General features: G+C 44.5%; 1 protein-coding gene across 1 annotated transcript in view; it reads left to right on the plus strand.

Moving 5' to 3' along the window:
• Positions 1 to 17928, plus strand: part of slf1 (SMC5-SMC6 complex localization factor 1) — a 31404-nt gene that overhangs the window by 4671 nt on the left and 8805 nt on the right. The window contains exons 10-17 of the mRNA XM_062382194.1: positions 92 to 226; positions 368 to 518; positions 689 to 857; positions 1025 to 1170; positions 1694 to 1803; positions 5496 to 5575; positions 11550 to 11642; positions 12766 to 12948. Of these exons, the coding sequence (XP_062238178.1) occupies positions 92 to 226; positions 368 to 518; positions 689 to 857; positions 1025 to 1170; positions 1694 to 1803; positions 5496 to 5575; positions 11550 to 11642; positions 12766 to 12948 (1067 nt within the window). The remainder of the gene's footprint in view (positions 1 to 91; positions 227 to 367; positions 519 to 688; positions 858 to 1024; positions 1171 to 1693; positions 1804 to 5495; positions 5576 to 11549; positions 11643 to 12765; positions 12949 to 17928) is intronic.

The following is a 17928-nucleotide window of genomic DNA, read 5'->3' on the forward strand; positions in this document are numbered from 1 at the left end:
TGTCAAAGTAATGTTTGCATATCAGGTACAAAAACCCTCTTGTGCACTAATCATATATCTACTGCTTGTCTCCATGTGTGTATTCCCTCAGTTACTGTCTCTCCAGTGAGGTCACTTGTCACCCACTTCCTGGACCGGCCCCGCCACTGCTGATACGTTTCCATAGCGACCTGGTGGCGTTTGTCCTCAGGCTCTTCCAGGGGGAGCTCCACTTCGTCACCTCAGGGTACTGACTCACACATAGGGAGAGTTAAATAAGCAGTCGTCTTTCTCTCTCTCAGATATGAATATAAACTCTTCAATGAACCGTATTAGGATCCGATGCTCTGTCCCTACCTTCATTCACAACTGTCTTCCTCTGGCTCAGGGAGTTTGTGCCTCAGGGAGCAGCAGTTCCTCCGGCGTCAGCATCAGGCTCTTTGCTCTATGGAACCTTCTGGACCGTGTGGGAGCGCTCCACACTGCTGTCTCAAGCTGTGAAACAACTTACTCAGCTCCTAGTACAGGCGGCCATTGAGGTAAATGCTCCGGAACCTGTGCATTGCAATTCACTAGTAATTAGCCAGCAGATAACAACAACAGAAGTAGGTTTATTTAGATCTGTTTACGTAAAATGGGACAGTTTTGTCTCATGTGACATGATCGAGAGACTTTGACATGATGATGCTGATGCGTGTGTTCGTTAAAGGATTACGCGGAGACAGAGGAGAAGCAGATGCTGCATTTGGCGGACACTCTGCTGGACCTGCTGTCTGTGCTGGTGGAGTTCTGGTGTCAGCAGCACTTCAAGCTGAACCAGAACCTGGTGAACAAGGGCCTGCAAGATTTTGCAGAGCACTTTGCTCTCGTCAGCCAGGGTATGGAATAAAACCCTGAAAGCCAGGAAGAATATCAAGAAGAATATCTGTTTTTAATTCAGCACTGTAACTTCTGAATTTCTAACAATGCAATCTGTCTGACCAAACTTTCTTTTTTAATGTAATAATCGATGTTTTGTGCATCTTTCCTCTGTTGTGTCTTGTAGATGTGTCTCCAGAGGTTCTGGCAGAGGTCGTCATCAGGGTTTCCTCCACCAGACTTAAGTTGGTGATGGCTGATACCATATTAAGGAGTCTGTGTTGCAGAAGTGGATTCACTGTGAGAGATGAACCTCTCTCTCTTAAGAAAATGGTGCGTATGGGTGCATGCACGTACTTTCTCATTTAATTACCCCAAACATTCCCTCTGCTTTCACTTTGACCTGCTGCAGCAGGCCACATGTTTAAAGAGTTTGAGCTGGACTTTATTATTTGTTCAACTACAAGAACATTACAATTGAATTCAGTGACGAATTTAATGAAATAAAAATAAATCTATTACTGATTTTAAAAGTTTCTGATGAATACACTAGATTTAATCATTTAGTTTTTCCTCTTCTTCTGTGCGGTTGTGTTATGGTAAAGACATAAACCACAGATGCTCTGCATTAGTTAACTTGGCAGTGTGAGAACTTGTGTAGATTATGTTACAGTTCACTGCTATATAGAGCAAGAAATGCTGATGTGGTTGACCCATTATATTATGTTGCAGTAGAACATCTGGCTTTCTCCCTCAGCACTGGTGTCTCTGTGCCTCCTCGGTCCCCTAGAGATGCAAATTCACTTGAAATGTGAAGACACCGTCTAACCTTGTGTGTCTGCGTGACTTCTGACAGGTGCTGTCCTACCTGCCTGCCCTGGGAAGTTTAGCTCGGAGCCCCAGCGGCGCTCGCCTCGGGACCAGACCCACCTCCCACAGCTGCACCAGCCAGGAGACTGACTGCAGGTCAGTCACACGCAGCTGTCTGTGGATAGCTCTGTCAGTCGCCCTGGGAGCATTTTCACAAGAGCCTGCAGCAGAAAAATGTGACGACATACATGCAGATGTGAAGAATGTGAACAGAGCAGGTTATATTAGATCATTTTGTCCCTTCAAATGCTTTGTCATTTCGGTTTCTTGCATTTGAACAGACAATCCTCAAGTAAACTTATAGAGAAGTTCTGATGCCCTTTTCCCTTCCCGATGCTCACCCTAATACCTGACTGCATATCGGGCGATACCAAGTACCGCTCCGATACCAGTGCAATTTAACAAAATATCCTGGCTCAGAAAATGGCCTGGCTCAGGTTAAACACTTTGAAAAACAAATACATACAGAAAATGAATGCCATTGAACCTCTTTTATTATGTTGTTTAACAGTCATGACTTAAAAAGACCATAAATAACAGTTTTATTGGCGTAAAAATACATTGTACCGGATCAGTCCATATATTTGCATACTTACACATTAGTATCTGAGGCTTTTCTGGTGCTGGCATTGGTATCAGAATATTTTTTTAAGTTGTCTTTTAAGACCAGCGTAGAAATTTCCTTTTTTGTCTGAAGTTTCTGTCTTGTTCACACAATGAGGCATAGATTGAGTTGTGTTTATGTACAGATGGCCGAGACTGTATCTCATTGCATTTGTTCCTTCTGGAAAAGAATGTGTTTTTAAGATTGTGTTTGTCCGAAAAAACCTGGTCTGATTTCACCAAATCTGTAAAAGAAAATCTGCCACTTTTCTGCCATCCTGTCAAATATGTTGTAACATTCTGTCCACCTTCTGGCTTGTGTGTCTCAAATAGCAGAACTATTCAACGAGCAATGAACACTGCCTCCATTGTCACGTTTCCACCAAAAGAGTTAAGGCAAGACATGAAGAAGCGATTGAAACAAGTGAAAATGTACACATTCGATGAGAAACGAGTGAAAAGGAACAAAGGAACACCTGGATAGAGGAGGAGTGTGTGTGCATGGGGGGCTGGGGTGGGGGGGAGCCGGAGCATAGATGCATGAATGGGGGAACCAAGGGAAAGCTGGAGAGAGGCGAGTGGAGGTCAGAAAGAGTGTGAAGAGTTGGCATGTGATGGGTCATGCCCAGGTCTTATCCTATCAGTGTGTGCTGGCTGACAGAAGGGGTACAGAGGGAGGTTAGACCCCTCCCCACACACACACACACACACACACACACACACACACACACTGCTGAGTCTGATTTGGACAGGAAGCCGACAGATAGACAGAGTAGGATATCCCATCAGGCCTTTGTCTACGACCACAAGCGCTCAGCCTTCACCCCCGTTCTTCGCCTCTCTTGATCTTCCCTCTTGCATACTAAATCCCTCTCTGAATGCACACACGTATACACACACACACACATACACACTCTAACACCCTATGTCAGACATCTGCTCCTCCACCAGCAGGTAGTTGGCCTGGAGAAGGGCAGGAGTCACCGGGGAGCAAGTTCATGTGAAGGCTACTGGCTCACTCACTGACCGGATCCCCTTTTCCTCTTCCCTAAACCTTTCCTCTCCTCCGACTTTTTGCTTTTCCCCACGGTTTCAAAGATTTTGTGTATTTTGACGCAGACGTAGAAGATTAAGAAGTGAATAAAAGAAGGAATGCAATCTGTGTGGGTGAGATAAAGAAATGCCAAAGGGCATGTGAAAATCATTTGACCCCAAAAGAAAGAATGAAATCAGAATGACAAAGCCTGTGATAGATTGAGAACAGAAACCGGAGAAAGGAAAGGAAAATCTTCTCTTCTCATTTTTCATGCTTGAATTTTTGAAACATTACAATTTCAGTGATGTTGACTCTTTTAATCAATTAACACATCTCACGTTGAAGCATTTACGAGTCTGACACACTCCTCAAACCACGCTTTCAACACAACTTCACAGGTTGTTGGAGCTGCTATGAAAAGTAAGACATTACAATATAAAACGGGTAACACCAATAGGATTGTGGATTCAACTGAGACGTATCAATGTTTTGGTCTTGTTTTAGCCGTCTTTACAAACCGTCACTAGAGACGGTAGATAAGACAAAACACCGGGAAGATGTCGGTCGTTAGATTTCCAAGACAGAGGGTCATGGAGGTTGAGAGGAGCCACATGACCCCCTTTATCTTTCATTCCTGGCTGTGAGATCGCATTAGGCTGTTTCTGCCGTGACTAGCTTGCTTGCTGCTGTAGCTGGAGAGATGGAGCAGAGAGCACTTCTTCCGCACCGCCACACAGCCTGGCATCAGGGCACACGTCCAAGCCACACCGGGCTGACAGGATGGCTGATTGACCGACTGTTTAGATGGCCGTTTGACTTGCTGGCTGGCTGGCCGCGCGGCAGTGAGTGCTTTTTGCAGAAGGGGAGCTGTAATTAAACGGAGGTCCTCCTCCTGTTGGCTTCACCAAGCTCTGCGAATTGCTGATACCCTTTCAAACCATTAAACTGTGTCATTACTTTGGCTCCAGCGCCTCTGACCAAACCTGTGTAGAGTCAGTGTCAGCTGGATTCAAGAAACCTCTTTAAATAGATCAGCCTTGCTAATATTCAACAATACTATGGCCTTTTTTGTGGCATGCATATCTTCTTCTTGGGGTTTAGGACTTGGGGTTCCTCGTCACTCATATAGTTTATATAGTTTATTGAGAGTCTGCCTTCAAGGGCACAAACTGCCCCAGGCTCAGGAATGATCGCTGGATCACTGACAGCATGCTGGTCTCAGGCCGTGAGGGAAGGAGAAACGAAGGCGTACACGAGCCAAGTACCAACTTCCACTGCTGCCAGCCTATATGGACAGGGGACACTCGGGTGAATTGGTTTGCAATGAGAAGTGGCGCACCTTCATCCTAGACACTTTCATGGACTCTCTCCCCCCCCCCCTCTCTCTCTCTCACACACACACACACTCATACACACAGAGCTTGTCTCATCTCTTCTCAGCCTTGTCGCCGCTAATAACAAGCAATGCGTGACAGGACGTGTGTTTCCTCCTCACTGCTGGGAGCTCCTTCCTGGCTTCTGAACAAGCCAATTACCAGGGAACAAGCCTCTTCCCTGTAATACGGATGGCACTGCGCTTCAATGTGGCGCACGCGCACACGCGCACGGACGTATACACACAAGACACCTGTCAGGCTTCATGCAGGCAGATCTCCCGTACCCACACACAGGACTAGTGACAGCCCACAGCTATTAGCACGCCACTACTTTGAAGAGGCTTCACTTTCTTTTACTAGTTATTCCTCCTAATGTGCTTGCTCACATTGAATTCTCCAGCTCTGTGTTTGAGGCGTTAAGTGGGAGGAAAAATGCTTCCGAGACGGGAATGGAGGGTTGTGTGTTTATGTGTGCGTGTCTGTGTGGCCATCGCAGTAGGGGCTTGACGGATATTGTCAGATTTCATATAAGATGATGCGGCGCTACAAGGGATTTATTTGCTAATGGCACTCCTCGCAGTTCAGAGATGCCCGTTCCACTTTCGGTACCACTGGGTCTCCTCGCTGTCACGCTTGAAATGGTCGGTCATGGAAACATTGGACTTGTCCGTGTGAATCGTGGGCAATCTCTAATTGAATTCGGTTTAGCACATACATGTGTTGCGTGGTGTCTTCTTCATAACCCTGCTGACCACTTCCTTTGTTTCTTACAGAACCCAGAGCTCTTTGGCGAATGAGACCAGTCTGGAGAAAGAGAACACCCCCCGAGGGTTGAGCAAAGTCAATGCAGCAGGTTTGACAAATGCACACACACTCTCACACACACACACACACACACACACACATACACACACACACACACACACACACACACACACAGCGTTTGACAATATAGCTTCACATTTGCAAGGAGCGGACTTGTAATGGACTGATGCACTGCACTAGGTCATCAGTAAAGAGGGACATGATAGCTCTGTCATCACTTTCAGTTTAATGAAGAGCACATAACGTATGGACAGAGGGATTGATTTGCATCAGATCACGCTTCCCCCTCGTCAGCTGTAAGAGCAACATTGCTGCATAAGTAGGCCCGTCGCGTACGACTCGGGGCAAAGTGCGGACTGTGTACTTCCACCTTTTGCATCTCGCTGCCTCCTCCTCCTCCTCCTCCTCCTCCTCCTCCTCCACTGGTTCTACTCGCAAATTTAAATTGAACACTCTTTGTTTTGTTTTGCTTTTTCTCCCCCTCCTTGTTTCTGCTATTTACCTTTTTTTCAAAGAAGTAACAGATAATGTATCAGTGGCCGGGTAAGAAGAAATAATGGGCACACAAAAAAGCGGCGACGCGCATTAGTACACACGCGCCTCAGATCTCCATTTTAGGGATATTAAATGCAGCAATTAGGGTATGGGTGCAGATGTACGTCGACTGCAGCTGTGGAACTTCCTGCAATTAGAGGTATGGCACTCTGTGTGAACTCTCGGAGGTGTCAGAGCTCATATCTCCCCCCTCCACCTGATCAGAAAGGCCCTGTGCTGGTTGGTGTGAAGGAGGGGTGGAGGGTAAAGGGGAGGGAGGGAGAGCTGAGGCAGGAGACTCAAGGCTGTTGGCATGTGTTGTTTTTCCACTACGTGATCTCTATACCGATGCGGTCGGCATTAATTTTTGATGAACCATCGGCACAGCATCCTCTCCTCTCGCCCTCTCATCCCCTTCTCGCTCCCTTCCTTCCTCTCTTTCTCGCGCAGGCTTTCTTTCTCCCCCCACATGTGTAAGCTCACTTTCTTTATTTGCGGCACTTCTTTGCTTTGGAGCATCCGTCTCGCCTCCTGCAACCTCGGTATCTCTGTCACAGTAGCTGAGAGGGGTTGAGGGATTTGGGATCAACTTCTCTTTTTCAGTCCCATATTTGCTTCCGGAAGCTCAGCAGAGACTTCAATTTCAAATCAGCCCCCGACTACACTGTGTGAAGATTGTCAAACAGGAACTGCTGTGTGTTTTCCCCGACTTAATATCTGTTTGCCTTTGGCTCCGTGTCGTCCCTCAGACCAACCTGTAAACCTGTTGTGATCCATGCAGCAGAATTCATGTAAGATCAGGTTGATTGTTCTGGGGAACTTTAGCCACACAAAGCAACTTTCTCCTGAAGACAGAACTAATAGCTATTGGACAAATTGCTGCTTTAATGGTTCACTGTGGATGATTAAGTGGCGTCTGCTGATAATGCTGCACTTTGCAACCAACTGAATACCCTTCGCTTCCCCGCATTCACTGCAGAAGAAGCTACAGTGGCGTTTTTAGTTTGTCCATTCTGAGCTACTGCAGAAACATTGAGGTGCAACGTGGCGAACTCGCTCTAGATGTAAATATACAGGTGATTATACCCCAATGAAAATATAATGAATAATACTGTTTTCTGCCAATAGAGCCTATTTATTCCTTTAACGTTAGGCTGGGTAAGCCTGGTAAAGATTTCAAGAGCAGGCTACACTTGCAACCGATACACCCCGCCCCCCTCCCATCGGCCCTCTCATCAAAGCTACTGCCCCAAAATACATAAACGTGCACAAGCCGTTTTTTTTTCATGACTCGCTCGGAAAGTTCTCAGGACCATCTCTGCGTCAGGCTCACGAAGTCTCCACTCATGTGCAGTGAGAGCGCAGGCAGGTGACAGGGAGATAGGCCGGCCAATCGGCCAAAGTCCTTCAAGAGCCACAGAAACACCTTTTTTTTTTTCTTACTCTTTATTTATCCATGGCTTTTGGGATTTCCACAAATAAAATAGAAAGTGTAACCAGCCCGATATTTAATTGATGAAAGAGTAATTATCTTTATTTTACACAGCCAGAGATTACAACGATAACCCAAAGACTGTTATAATTGTTGTAACAGACATACGTAAGAATCCACCAATTCATTTTAAAATATATCCAAAAGAATCTCACCACAAGGTCCATTACTAGCTGAGGTAACAGTTGTGAGTTGCTACAGAATTTTTTTTCCCAGAGAACGTTAAGGCTTTCTGATCTATGTTGGCTTCAAAGTTGAGACTGAAAGGTTCATTTTTGTTCGTCCTTGAAAAACAGTTGTTGACGGAAGAGTCTCACCGCAAGACAAATATTTCATCACTGCTGTGCTGTACAGAATCATGATTGATTGACATCTTCCTCACTTATTTAAAAGATCTGCTTTAAAAAGCTTGGCACGTAATGGGCTCTGCGGACGTATATCATTTTATTGAAACAAATTCAATACATGGAGTTTGGCGATTTTTTTGGTTCTAGCTCCACACAATTTCAGGGGATGTCTATTCAGCTCATTCATTCTGGGTCTGGAATGCATCTGGATACCTGTGGTGGTCACCAGCACGGTGTGGAGCTGGGCACTGGGAGACAGTAACATTAACTCCCTCAGACGACTGTGTGTTGGAGACGGTCCAGTGAAAATACCACCTCAGTCAAGTTCATTTCATTTAACTGTAGTTTATGATCAGTTTTTCTAACCGGTGAATTAAAGATTGCTTTTCCTGAATATTGATTCTCATCAATAACTATTGTGCTATGTGCCACCATCCATAAGAAATACATGACCACATTTTTTATCAGGGGCTGTCACATTGATCACATCAATCCCAGAAGATCAAGGTTTTATGTTTAGGATTTACTTCCATTTGTTCAAGAGACTCATGGTTTTGTGTCTCATCTTCCTGCCGGTAGAGACACGAGCATCGAGGGCCTTTGTTCCTGCTCCATGTTCTTTTTTTTTATTTTGAGCTATTAAATATAAATATCCTGCATTAAAATCTTCACCAGTGGAACTTTAAAACGATGGTCACTTATGTTAAAGGGCAGTTAATTCTTCCAAAGAGCAGTGAAAGCTGCAGTTATCCTGAATTGGGGGAATTAACATGCTGCCATTTCATTCCGGAGCCATGAACAGCAGCAGTCTTCAAGTTTTAAATATATCCAATAACTGGCGCAGAATACCTTGCGCACACATTCCAGACAAATAGCATTGTTAGAGCCTTTCTGGTCCAGGGATCGGCAGGCCAAGCTATACTTTGCCGAAATTTAGCAAGCAGACTAAGGGATATAAAGGGCAACACATACATTTAACTTTTCTATTAAAGTGTGAAACGGGGGATTTATAGAAAAGGACAGGCGGATTTATCCTTTCCGTGCTTGTAAATGCTGAGCATGCAATTACCCCTATAATAGAGGCGTTGTGTCCAAATTGGAGCCATTAAAGTGATTTAACAGTGCGTGGATTGGTGCTGGCATTTGTGAGGATGTGTACACATGGGGTGCAGTGGAATGGGTGTTTAATCACAGCGTTTTAGAGCCCAGTAATAGCAGAGCAGCGCATGTACAACACTGTCGTGCCACACGGTGCAGCTTACTCATTACGGACTGGAGTTCGGTCCGCGATCCACCCTCTGTTTGGCTGTTTATGGTTTTTACATTGGAAATGTTGGTTTGTTTCATTGATTGGCCTCGTTATTGTCACTGATGCTGATGCTGCACAACCACCAGTGTCTGCTTTCCGATGGGACACTGTTATATCTGAGATCAGCTCGAATTTTATACTGCAAAACGTTTCAAATTTAAAGTTAGAGGAAATATCACGAAACAATTAGGACTGAAAATGTGTTACTAACTATAGTGTTGTTAAAGACCATAGTTCTGTATCATTTACAGAGTTGACTATTGAAATTACACATGGACCACCTAACAAAGTTCTCAAAGTTAGTTGTAATCAAACACATACATCATCAGCCTGTTTATATGTTCTCACAGCTCCTCAGTGCTTTTAGCATAACAATGGAAATAAGTGTCTTCTTTGGGATATTGGGGGACTGGTACTTATATTGGGGAGTGTACTAAACCTTTTTTTTAAATATTTTTGGCAATGATTCCTTCGATGTATCAAACCCTTGTGACAAATGAATGTAATTGAGGCTTAATAGTTTTAGCCATTAACTTTATTATAATTGACTACACATAACAAATAATGCAGATACCTGTTTAATCATAAACTAAAACGTAATTTGTTAAATGGAATGTAAACATGGCATTTTTAGCATTGTATATTCAGTCAAATATAACAAACAATGATACCAATGTGTATGCGAAGGGCTCATATCAGCCAACTGATAAATTAGCAGGCTCCACTTAAAAAAACTAAATCTATTGTCTTTCTATCTTCTCTCGTCCTTTTTCGTTTTCAGACATTCAACAGCCTATTCAATGACAACTGAACTACACTATAATTCATTTTATAGGTTGTTGTAGAGCATAGTTTTATCGCTGGACTAAACCGACCATTAATCATCTAATTTTATCATAGAGAGTTCATAGAGGTTTTGTTCTGTAGATGTTGCAGGTGCAGTGAAAGTACTTGTCGGTGAACTGTTCTGAGAAATGGGATAATACATTAAACGCCTTTAAATACTGTTTGTTGTGAATTGGAAATAAACAGCACCGAAAACAATGCGTGCCCTTTTGAAATTCTCAACTTCGGTTTTGCATTGGAGGTCTAGGGAGAAAATAAATGATCCTCTGTTTCAACACCCAGTCCCGTTTTTTTCTTTTTCTTTTCCCTTTCCACTGTTCAACCGCTTTACTTCTGGCGGATGGCATTTAATACATCTTCTGCATCCTCAAAGACACCTCGAGGAAGAAAGGAATTCTTCAGAATGAATAGGATCTGGCTTTTTTCAATATTTCCCCCTATCTGCTTTGAAATGCAGGAAACCCTTTCACTCTCTCCTCCACTGCTTCTTCCTTCTTGTTCTCCCCTCCCTCTCCTCCGCCTCCCCCAGCTCTTTTTTTTTTTTTTGCCCCAGTCTGTGCTCTGTTGCACTGGAGTGGAGCCCCTGTACAGGCGTGGCATCCTGGGGAGAGCTAGTAAAGCATTTATTACAGGCTTTGCAGTCCTGTATTATACTGGCAAGCACAGAGCCACTCATGCTTGGCCTTTAACTTCTCTCTGAAGTTCAGCCATACATGAAAAGAGGGGGCTCTGGTCCGCTAATATATTCCTGATTTAATATCGTACGAGAGAAAAGGCAAAGGGACAGGGGTAAACATTAGGGGAAAAGGAAGAAGGGTTAAGAGAGTGTGTTTAAAAATGTAAATAAAATCCTCGAGATTATTTTCCCCCCGCGCGTGTCTACCGCTAGTGTGCTGATAAAATATCACGTGGTGACAGTGGCAATGCCCAGCGGAGCTTTTGAACCCAGGATCTGTGAAGAATCCTCTTTCGAGGCTTTGTGCGTGGGCTGTCTACCATAACTTCCTCTCAAGTAACAATATAGGGACGAGCGGACAGGAAGCGAGACCGCTTTCTCGCCGCCACACTCATTCACTCGCCGACCGCCCCGCCATTAACTTTGTTGGGCTCAGGGTGGAAGTGGAAAATCTCCCTGTCTGTAAAAAAAGAAGTAAAGAGCGAGGCGAATTAGCCCCAACTCTCCATCTTTCATTTTTTCCCTCCCATTTTTTTTTTTTCCCCCTTTGAAAGTTCTCCCCCCTTTTCTCATCAGTCCTCTTAAGTCGCATCCTCATTGGCGGCTTGTACTTTTTTAGGTCAGGCTTTTTTTGATGGTGTTTGGGGAAATTTCTGTGGTATTTTATTGGCGTGCTCGCCATGCGGAGGGGGACAATGGGCAGGACATCGGGCACACCCTAATTTCGGATCTCTCTCTTCCCTCTTCCGCCTCTCCTCTCTTCTGGGTGTGTTTGTCCGTTGTGTGTCCTGGTCGAAGGAGAGACCCTCCTCCACCGAGCTTGCAAGAGGAACCAAGTGGACACCGTGCTTCAAATCCTGGCGCTTCCTGGCACGGACGTCAACGTTAAAGGTACGACTTTTTTTTACCGTTTTCTGTGAAACCTGCCTCGCTGTCATCTCACTTCACTCCCACTGTTTGCTCTGGGGTTTCGAAGAGCGATTAACATTGGAGAAAAAAAAAGGGGGGAGAGAAGAAATAGGAGTGCGTGTGCGTCATCGTTGAGTTTAACCTTTCGCTAAAATGTAAAGGGTGTGTCCAGGAAGAACAGGACGGGTTTAAAGGCTCCGATTTATAGATTTATGGTGTCTGTACTCTGCGAATTGAATGCCTTTTGATATCTCAAAGTGATTTTCTTTTGTCCTTTTAGGTCAAATATAATGTCTTTTCCTCCTTTCATGGAAATGTTATGCCGTTTCAAAGGTTTCCCCGATTTTGTAATCAACATTTAGTAGCAGCCGGAATTAACTTGCATCTTAGCAGGAGGCTCAGGCAAGATGAGGTGATGGCCAAAATCAAATCACTTCCCTCTATCACCCTGCAGTTATCAAAATAAGGCCCCTTTTAAACGAGAAAGAACATATTTTGTTGGAGTTATTTCACATCCAATATAACAGATCTACATAAGCATGTCCTGTTTTGTCTTCCTGGGGAGTTGTTTATCCACGAATGTGTAAATCATGTACAGAATGATGTTAAACGTGAGAAGATGGACTGAACTCTTTAAACGTTGCACTGAAATTCTGATTTTATTAGTATACGTTAACAGTCTTTAGCTCCGTTACTTCAGGCACAATAATGTCCTCTGAGAAGACGGATTAGTCTTTGATCATTTATTTTAATTTGATAAAAAATGTAATGACTCATATGCAAAGTATAGGATTGTGTATATGGCCTTTGCCACTTTACAATATTCACATAAATATCTTTGTAAGGTCTCTCTTCAGTTTTATCAAAAGTTTTCAACAAAAGTTTCACAACGTAGCCCTTTGCTAGTTCACTTGCTAACCTGGTTAGCTTTCATTGCTTACCGGGTTAGCTTTCGCTGCTTACCATCAACTTAGCTGCGACAGAAAAAAGTAGATTTTCTCTTGATCAGATACCTTTTTCTATTGAGTAATCTCCCTCTCTCTTTCTCTCTGTGTGTGTCTGTCTGTGTGTGTGTGTGTGTGTGTGTGTGTGTGTCTGTGTGTAGACCATGCAGGATGGACGCCGTTGCATGAAGCGTGTAATCATGGCAGCGCTGCATGCGTGGAGGCTTTGCTGCGTCACCGCCCCGCACCGGTGTTTGATAACCAGGTGGCTGGAATTAGTCCACTTCACGATGCCTTGCTCAATGGACACATGGACATCGCCAAGATGCTACTGGAGCACGCAGGTGGGTAAACTGCACCAATAAACCAAGACTGTGATTTCAAGTTTACAAAATCAAAGACTAACTCAAGTTTATCCAAGGAGGTTGTAATGCTTTTGTTAGGGTTAAGTGGCACATCAGCACTTTTGTGAGTGTCAAACTCCGAAATCGTTGATACTCATAAGCTGGCTGCACATATTGTATTCATAAACTAGAATGACACTCAGCTCCTACTAAGGCCCAACTATCTCTTTAAATTCAATCAAGCAGCATCATTGCGTACACTCATAGACATCAGTCTATGAGTGTATCATAACCTGATTGTTTGTATCAAGATCCAGGTACCAGCTGGGAAAATGGAAAAAAAAATGATTGAAAAACGCCCGGTCTCCCAATGTTAAAGAAAGGGGGGAAAAAACATTACTGGATCCAGTCGTTTTTGTGTAAAGTTGTTTACAAACAAACAAACAGACAGGGGTAAATAACATGTGGCGGTGGTAACTAACCCGGGAGTGATTTAGCTAATTCATTTTTTTAACAGCTGAAACGGTGACACTGATATTGGTCAGTAGCTTCATTCTGTCAGTGCCGTTACTCAGGCAGGTTCAATAATAAACTGCTACTCTAACTGTATGTTGGATGTTTATATTTCCTAATTGGATGGGATACACACAACTGTTTTTATATGTCCTCCGGTAATCCATCTTCCTTGAAGCGATTCATTAAACCAAATGGTCTCCATCACATTGATGGAATCATATAATGTTAAAATAAAACACCTTTAGCTTGTCTGGCCAGTTGGCTGCCAAGAGAGCTAATCTGTAGAATTAGCCATTTAGCTAATGATTTACTGCAGCGGTGGGCTGAGTGTCACTGCCGCTGCAGCCAAGAGACGCTTTCAATTTAATGCAGCCGACAAATGTAGCGGAGCTTAGTGACGGATTGAATGCTGCTTTTCGACCTTATTAGCGGGGCCACTTTTATCTTAACTACCCCCCCCCTGGTGGAGCGAGGGACCTGTTGATGGTGGGGCTTTTAAAGGGACACTCCACCACGTTTCTAGTTCAGTTTGTTTGTCACATAGCTTCAGCCTGGGGAAGCAGTTGTAAGTTGACAGCTTTCTAAAGTCTGAAAAAAAAACAGATGAAGTCATCAGGGTTAAGTTTGGAGATGACAGTTTTAAAGCTGATTGCATGTTGGGTCTAAACTGAGTGTGTGGTAACCTTAAGAAGTGAGCTGCAGGTTTTGGGGACTTAAATTAAATGTACTGTGTGTAGCCATGACAAAAGATCTAGTTTGATTTTGTAGTGAAGCAGCGTGGGATCATGGGAGTTCTTGTATTGCCCGTCTTTTCAAGTCCCATAATCTTCTTGGGTCCCTCGGTTCCCCTCTATGTTCTACTGGGAGAGCTTCACAGGCAGAACACGCAGCAAACAGCAATGAATTCTCAAAATCCATTACGAGTGACCAATACAAGGAAAGGAAGGAAAACACAGGCAACGTGTTGAGTGGCTACCGATGGGTTTTTACTTCGTCATACATCTTACATGTGCCCCGGGAGTTATAGCAGAGACAGGCATTTGGGAAAAGTGTATAGGACCCAATAAAAAGGCGGCTAAAATGGACTAAAATCTGATTTGTCTGTGTTTTAATAGTGTTAGAAACATTATAGGACAATGTATGTAAACAAGTCAACCCGATATATAAAATAGGTGTAGTTGTTTTTAGACATTTTAATAAAGAATGTTACATATTTATCTTTGACGCTAACAGTTTGGATTTCTCTACCTCCTTGTTCATTGACGTTAAAGCTCAGGGTGTGTTAAATATTTGTATTTGATCTGAGGCTATTTTTAGCGTTCAAATAGTCTTAGTCACTTGATAATAATGTTTAGATAAGGAGGAAATGTTACAATCTGTTCTTACCTACGGTACCTACAGATTATGGGCTGCACACATCCAGCGCAGTGTGCCCCAAGCCAAACTGAATTGTTACCGGGCCCCAGAGGCCGTAGCCATATTAATACTCTATCATCTCTACCATCGCTCCCTCTGCCCCTCACTGCTTGTCTTCTTAATCCTCATGCAGTCCTGTACTGCGGTGTGTGTCCACACAGATTACGGCATCACCTCACAAGACGTCTGTTAATGTCTCTTTGACAAGATTAGAAGAGTCAGGATCCGCCGCCTGCGTTATTCACGTGCAGTTTTTCTGGAAATGTGTCACAACAACAACTAGTTTGGTGTCTGCTTGCGTGCGTGCCACATGCAGTCTGAGCTCAGGAGGGTTGAAGTGAGCGTGACGGGTGTCGGCGCTCAGCAGAGAGCGGCGTAGTTAGGTGTGTGTCAGCGGAAGTGTGCGCGTGTGCGTTTTTTCCGGGGAGGGGGGTGTCGTTTGCCGGCGTCGAATAAATCTCCCATCTAGCATACCTCTGCCTCTGCTCACTTCTCAGTTTGCCTAATTATAGTTAATTTGATTTGACTTTCCCATTAACACATGTACATATTCTGTCCTCAAAAAATAAATTAGACTGGGATTGTTTGGTCCCGGAGAGGAAACAAGAGAGCGCTGCCTTCTTTTTCTCCCTCCCTCCCCCACCTCTCCCTCAGTAACAGGAGGGAGAGCAAATTAAAAGAGGTCAGAGGAAGAAGCAGCTATCTGTATCAGTAAAATTAGAAGAGCGAGTGTGTCTCTGCGTGTGTGTGTGTGTCTGTGGGTCTTTGTGTCTGTGTGTGTGTGTGTGTGTGTGTGTGTGTGTGTGTGTGTGCAGTAGACGTCTGGCCTGCTGTCTTAGAGCGCTGGTCTCTTTGCCGGAACCGAGCAGAACAATAAGAATGAGAACACTCGGTTTGAACCACCTGCAGGCGTGTGCATCATGCTTCTCTTTCCCACTCGCCCTGGTCCCGACTCTTTGCTGTTTCCTAACACCTTGATGGTGGGTTGTCCGGAGGCTACAGCAGGGAGTTGTTGAGGAGGTGGTCCTCTTTGACTCCGGGCTACACAGTCGCTCATTGTCTCTCTCACCACCATCTTCATCTGGCTGCCATGGACAGATCAGGTTGTTAAATGTGGAAAGTTTTGGCTTTGGGGCGCAACATCATACACAGTTACAGCAACTCGCTTTATGTTTTTGCTCATTACAGTTTTTTCCTCTAAACTCAGACAGGACTTTTGTGCTTGTGGCAGAGTTTCTATCACCCATACATCAGATACTTAAAAACAAAAAATTTGACCGGGGAGATTCACTGCACCGTCCCATGATAGGAAAACCGGCTAGTGGGCCAGATGTGTTTCCATTCCTCTTCTTATTTATTATTATATTCCCACATTTTATTACTCTGTGAGCGCCCGCTACATCTCCTGAAACGATATTCTTTTCATTTAGGCATTCTCCCCCGTTGTCCTAGTTGTTTCCAACAGACAGGCTGAACCTCGCTGCCAAGGCCAGAGAGGGCAACACTGACACTGGCACGCCAACAAAGCCTTTATATTGGGAGTGATCTCACCCCTTTGTAAAGCCTGTCTGCATGGAGGCTTGGGCTCTGTTTGTGTGTCTGTGTTTCTGTGTGTGTGTGTGTGTTTGCATTTTTAGGGGTGAATTGTGTGTGTGGGGGGGGTGGATGGATCCCACCTCCTACCCCCTCTACCTCAGTCCCTCCAGGCTTATAGAGCTGGCAAGGAAAGGATGCCATGGCTGAGGGCAAGGCTGACTCTGCTCTCCTCCCATCCTCCTCCTCCTCCTCCTCCTCCCATTGCCGAAGGCCACCCCACATGACCCTGTATATATGTGTGTGTGTGTGTGTGAGTGTGAGTGTGAGTGTGTGTGTGTGTGTGTGTGTGCGTGTGCGTGTGTGTGTGTGTGATTGGCTTGTTTTTACATCGTATGGAAGTGTCCTTGGCTATATATATATATATTTTTGATGTATACGCATGCATGCACAAATAATCCCCTGAATCTCAAACGCTATAATGAGTGTGGCTCTCAATTAAGGATCTGATGCTCCCTGTGCCTCTTCCTCAGCTGGTTGGACTGTTTAAATTTTGCAGGGTGTCCAGGGCAGCCGGTACCGCCTGATTTGAATGGAAAATGACCCAGGGCCTTTAGCAGTGCAGTTCAGACCTGGCACCCCCCCCCCCACACACACACACACACACACACACACACAGAGAGAGAGAGGAGGCGTGTCTGTGAGCAAAGGGGGTGGAGAAGTAAAGAAAAGAGCCTTTAAGCTGTCACCACTCTGCCCTGTGACCGTAATCGCGGATGGCGTCCTCTCAATGCAGCCCACCGTGTTAGTAAGCACGTCTAGTCCACCTCGACTTGTAAACACACACACTCACTTAGATGCTCGAAGAGGAAAGGATATAGGAAACGAGAAAATAGTTTAGATATGTGTAAAGTCTTGTCCACGCTACCTGATTGAATATTTGTTTTCCTCAGCTTTTAAAAATATCACAAAAACAACTACAGTTGCTCAAACAAGCATGTCGGGGGCCGGTAGGTGGCGATAAAGTAGATAAAGAAAAATACTTTGGTCCTGGTAATATATGGCAAGGCAGACGCCCGACAACGCCAATAATACTCAGTCCAACCAAACGTAGGGAAACCGGTCTATAGCCGCCATTGTTGTTGTTTCTGGCACATGCTCATTAAGCTAAGCAGCAGTGGGTATTTGCCGAGACTTCATCATTACCCAACGCCCTGTTTCATGTGTACCCACAGATACACAGAAACAGAGTATTTGAAAATGTACACTTTGGAAAGACGATCTGTTTTAGTGACTTAAAATGCCATTTGCGTGTAAACGAGAGGTTCAAACGACGAGGAAAAGCTTTGTTTTACAAAATATCACCGTCAGGGTGGACTTGATGTAACAGAGTGATGTTTTTCGGGGGGGGGGGGGTTGGGGTTCTGTTAATATTTGGTCGAATTGATTTGCTTGAATCGATTGCAAGAAGGCACGAGAGGCTGCTACATGACTGCTTCTGGAATCTCTGTTTGG

The sequence above is a fragment of the Platichthys flesus genome, chromosome 3 (genome assembly GCF_949316205.1).
Source record: "Platichthys flesus chromosome 3, fPlaFle2.1, whole genome shotgun sequence".
Taxonomy (NCBI): Eukaryota; Metazoa; Chordata; class Actinopteri; order Pleuronectiformes; family Pleuronectidae; genus Platichthys; species Platichthys flesus.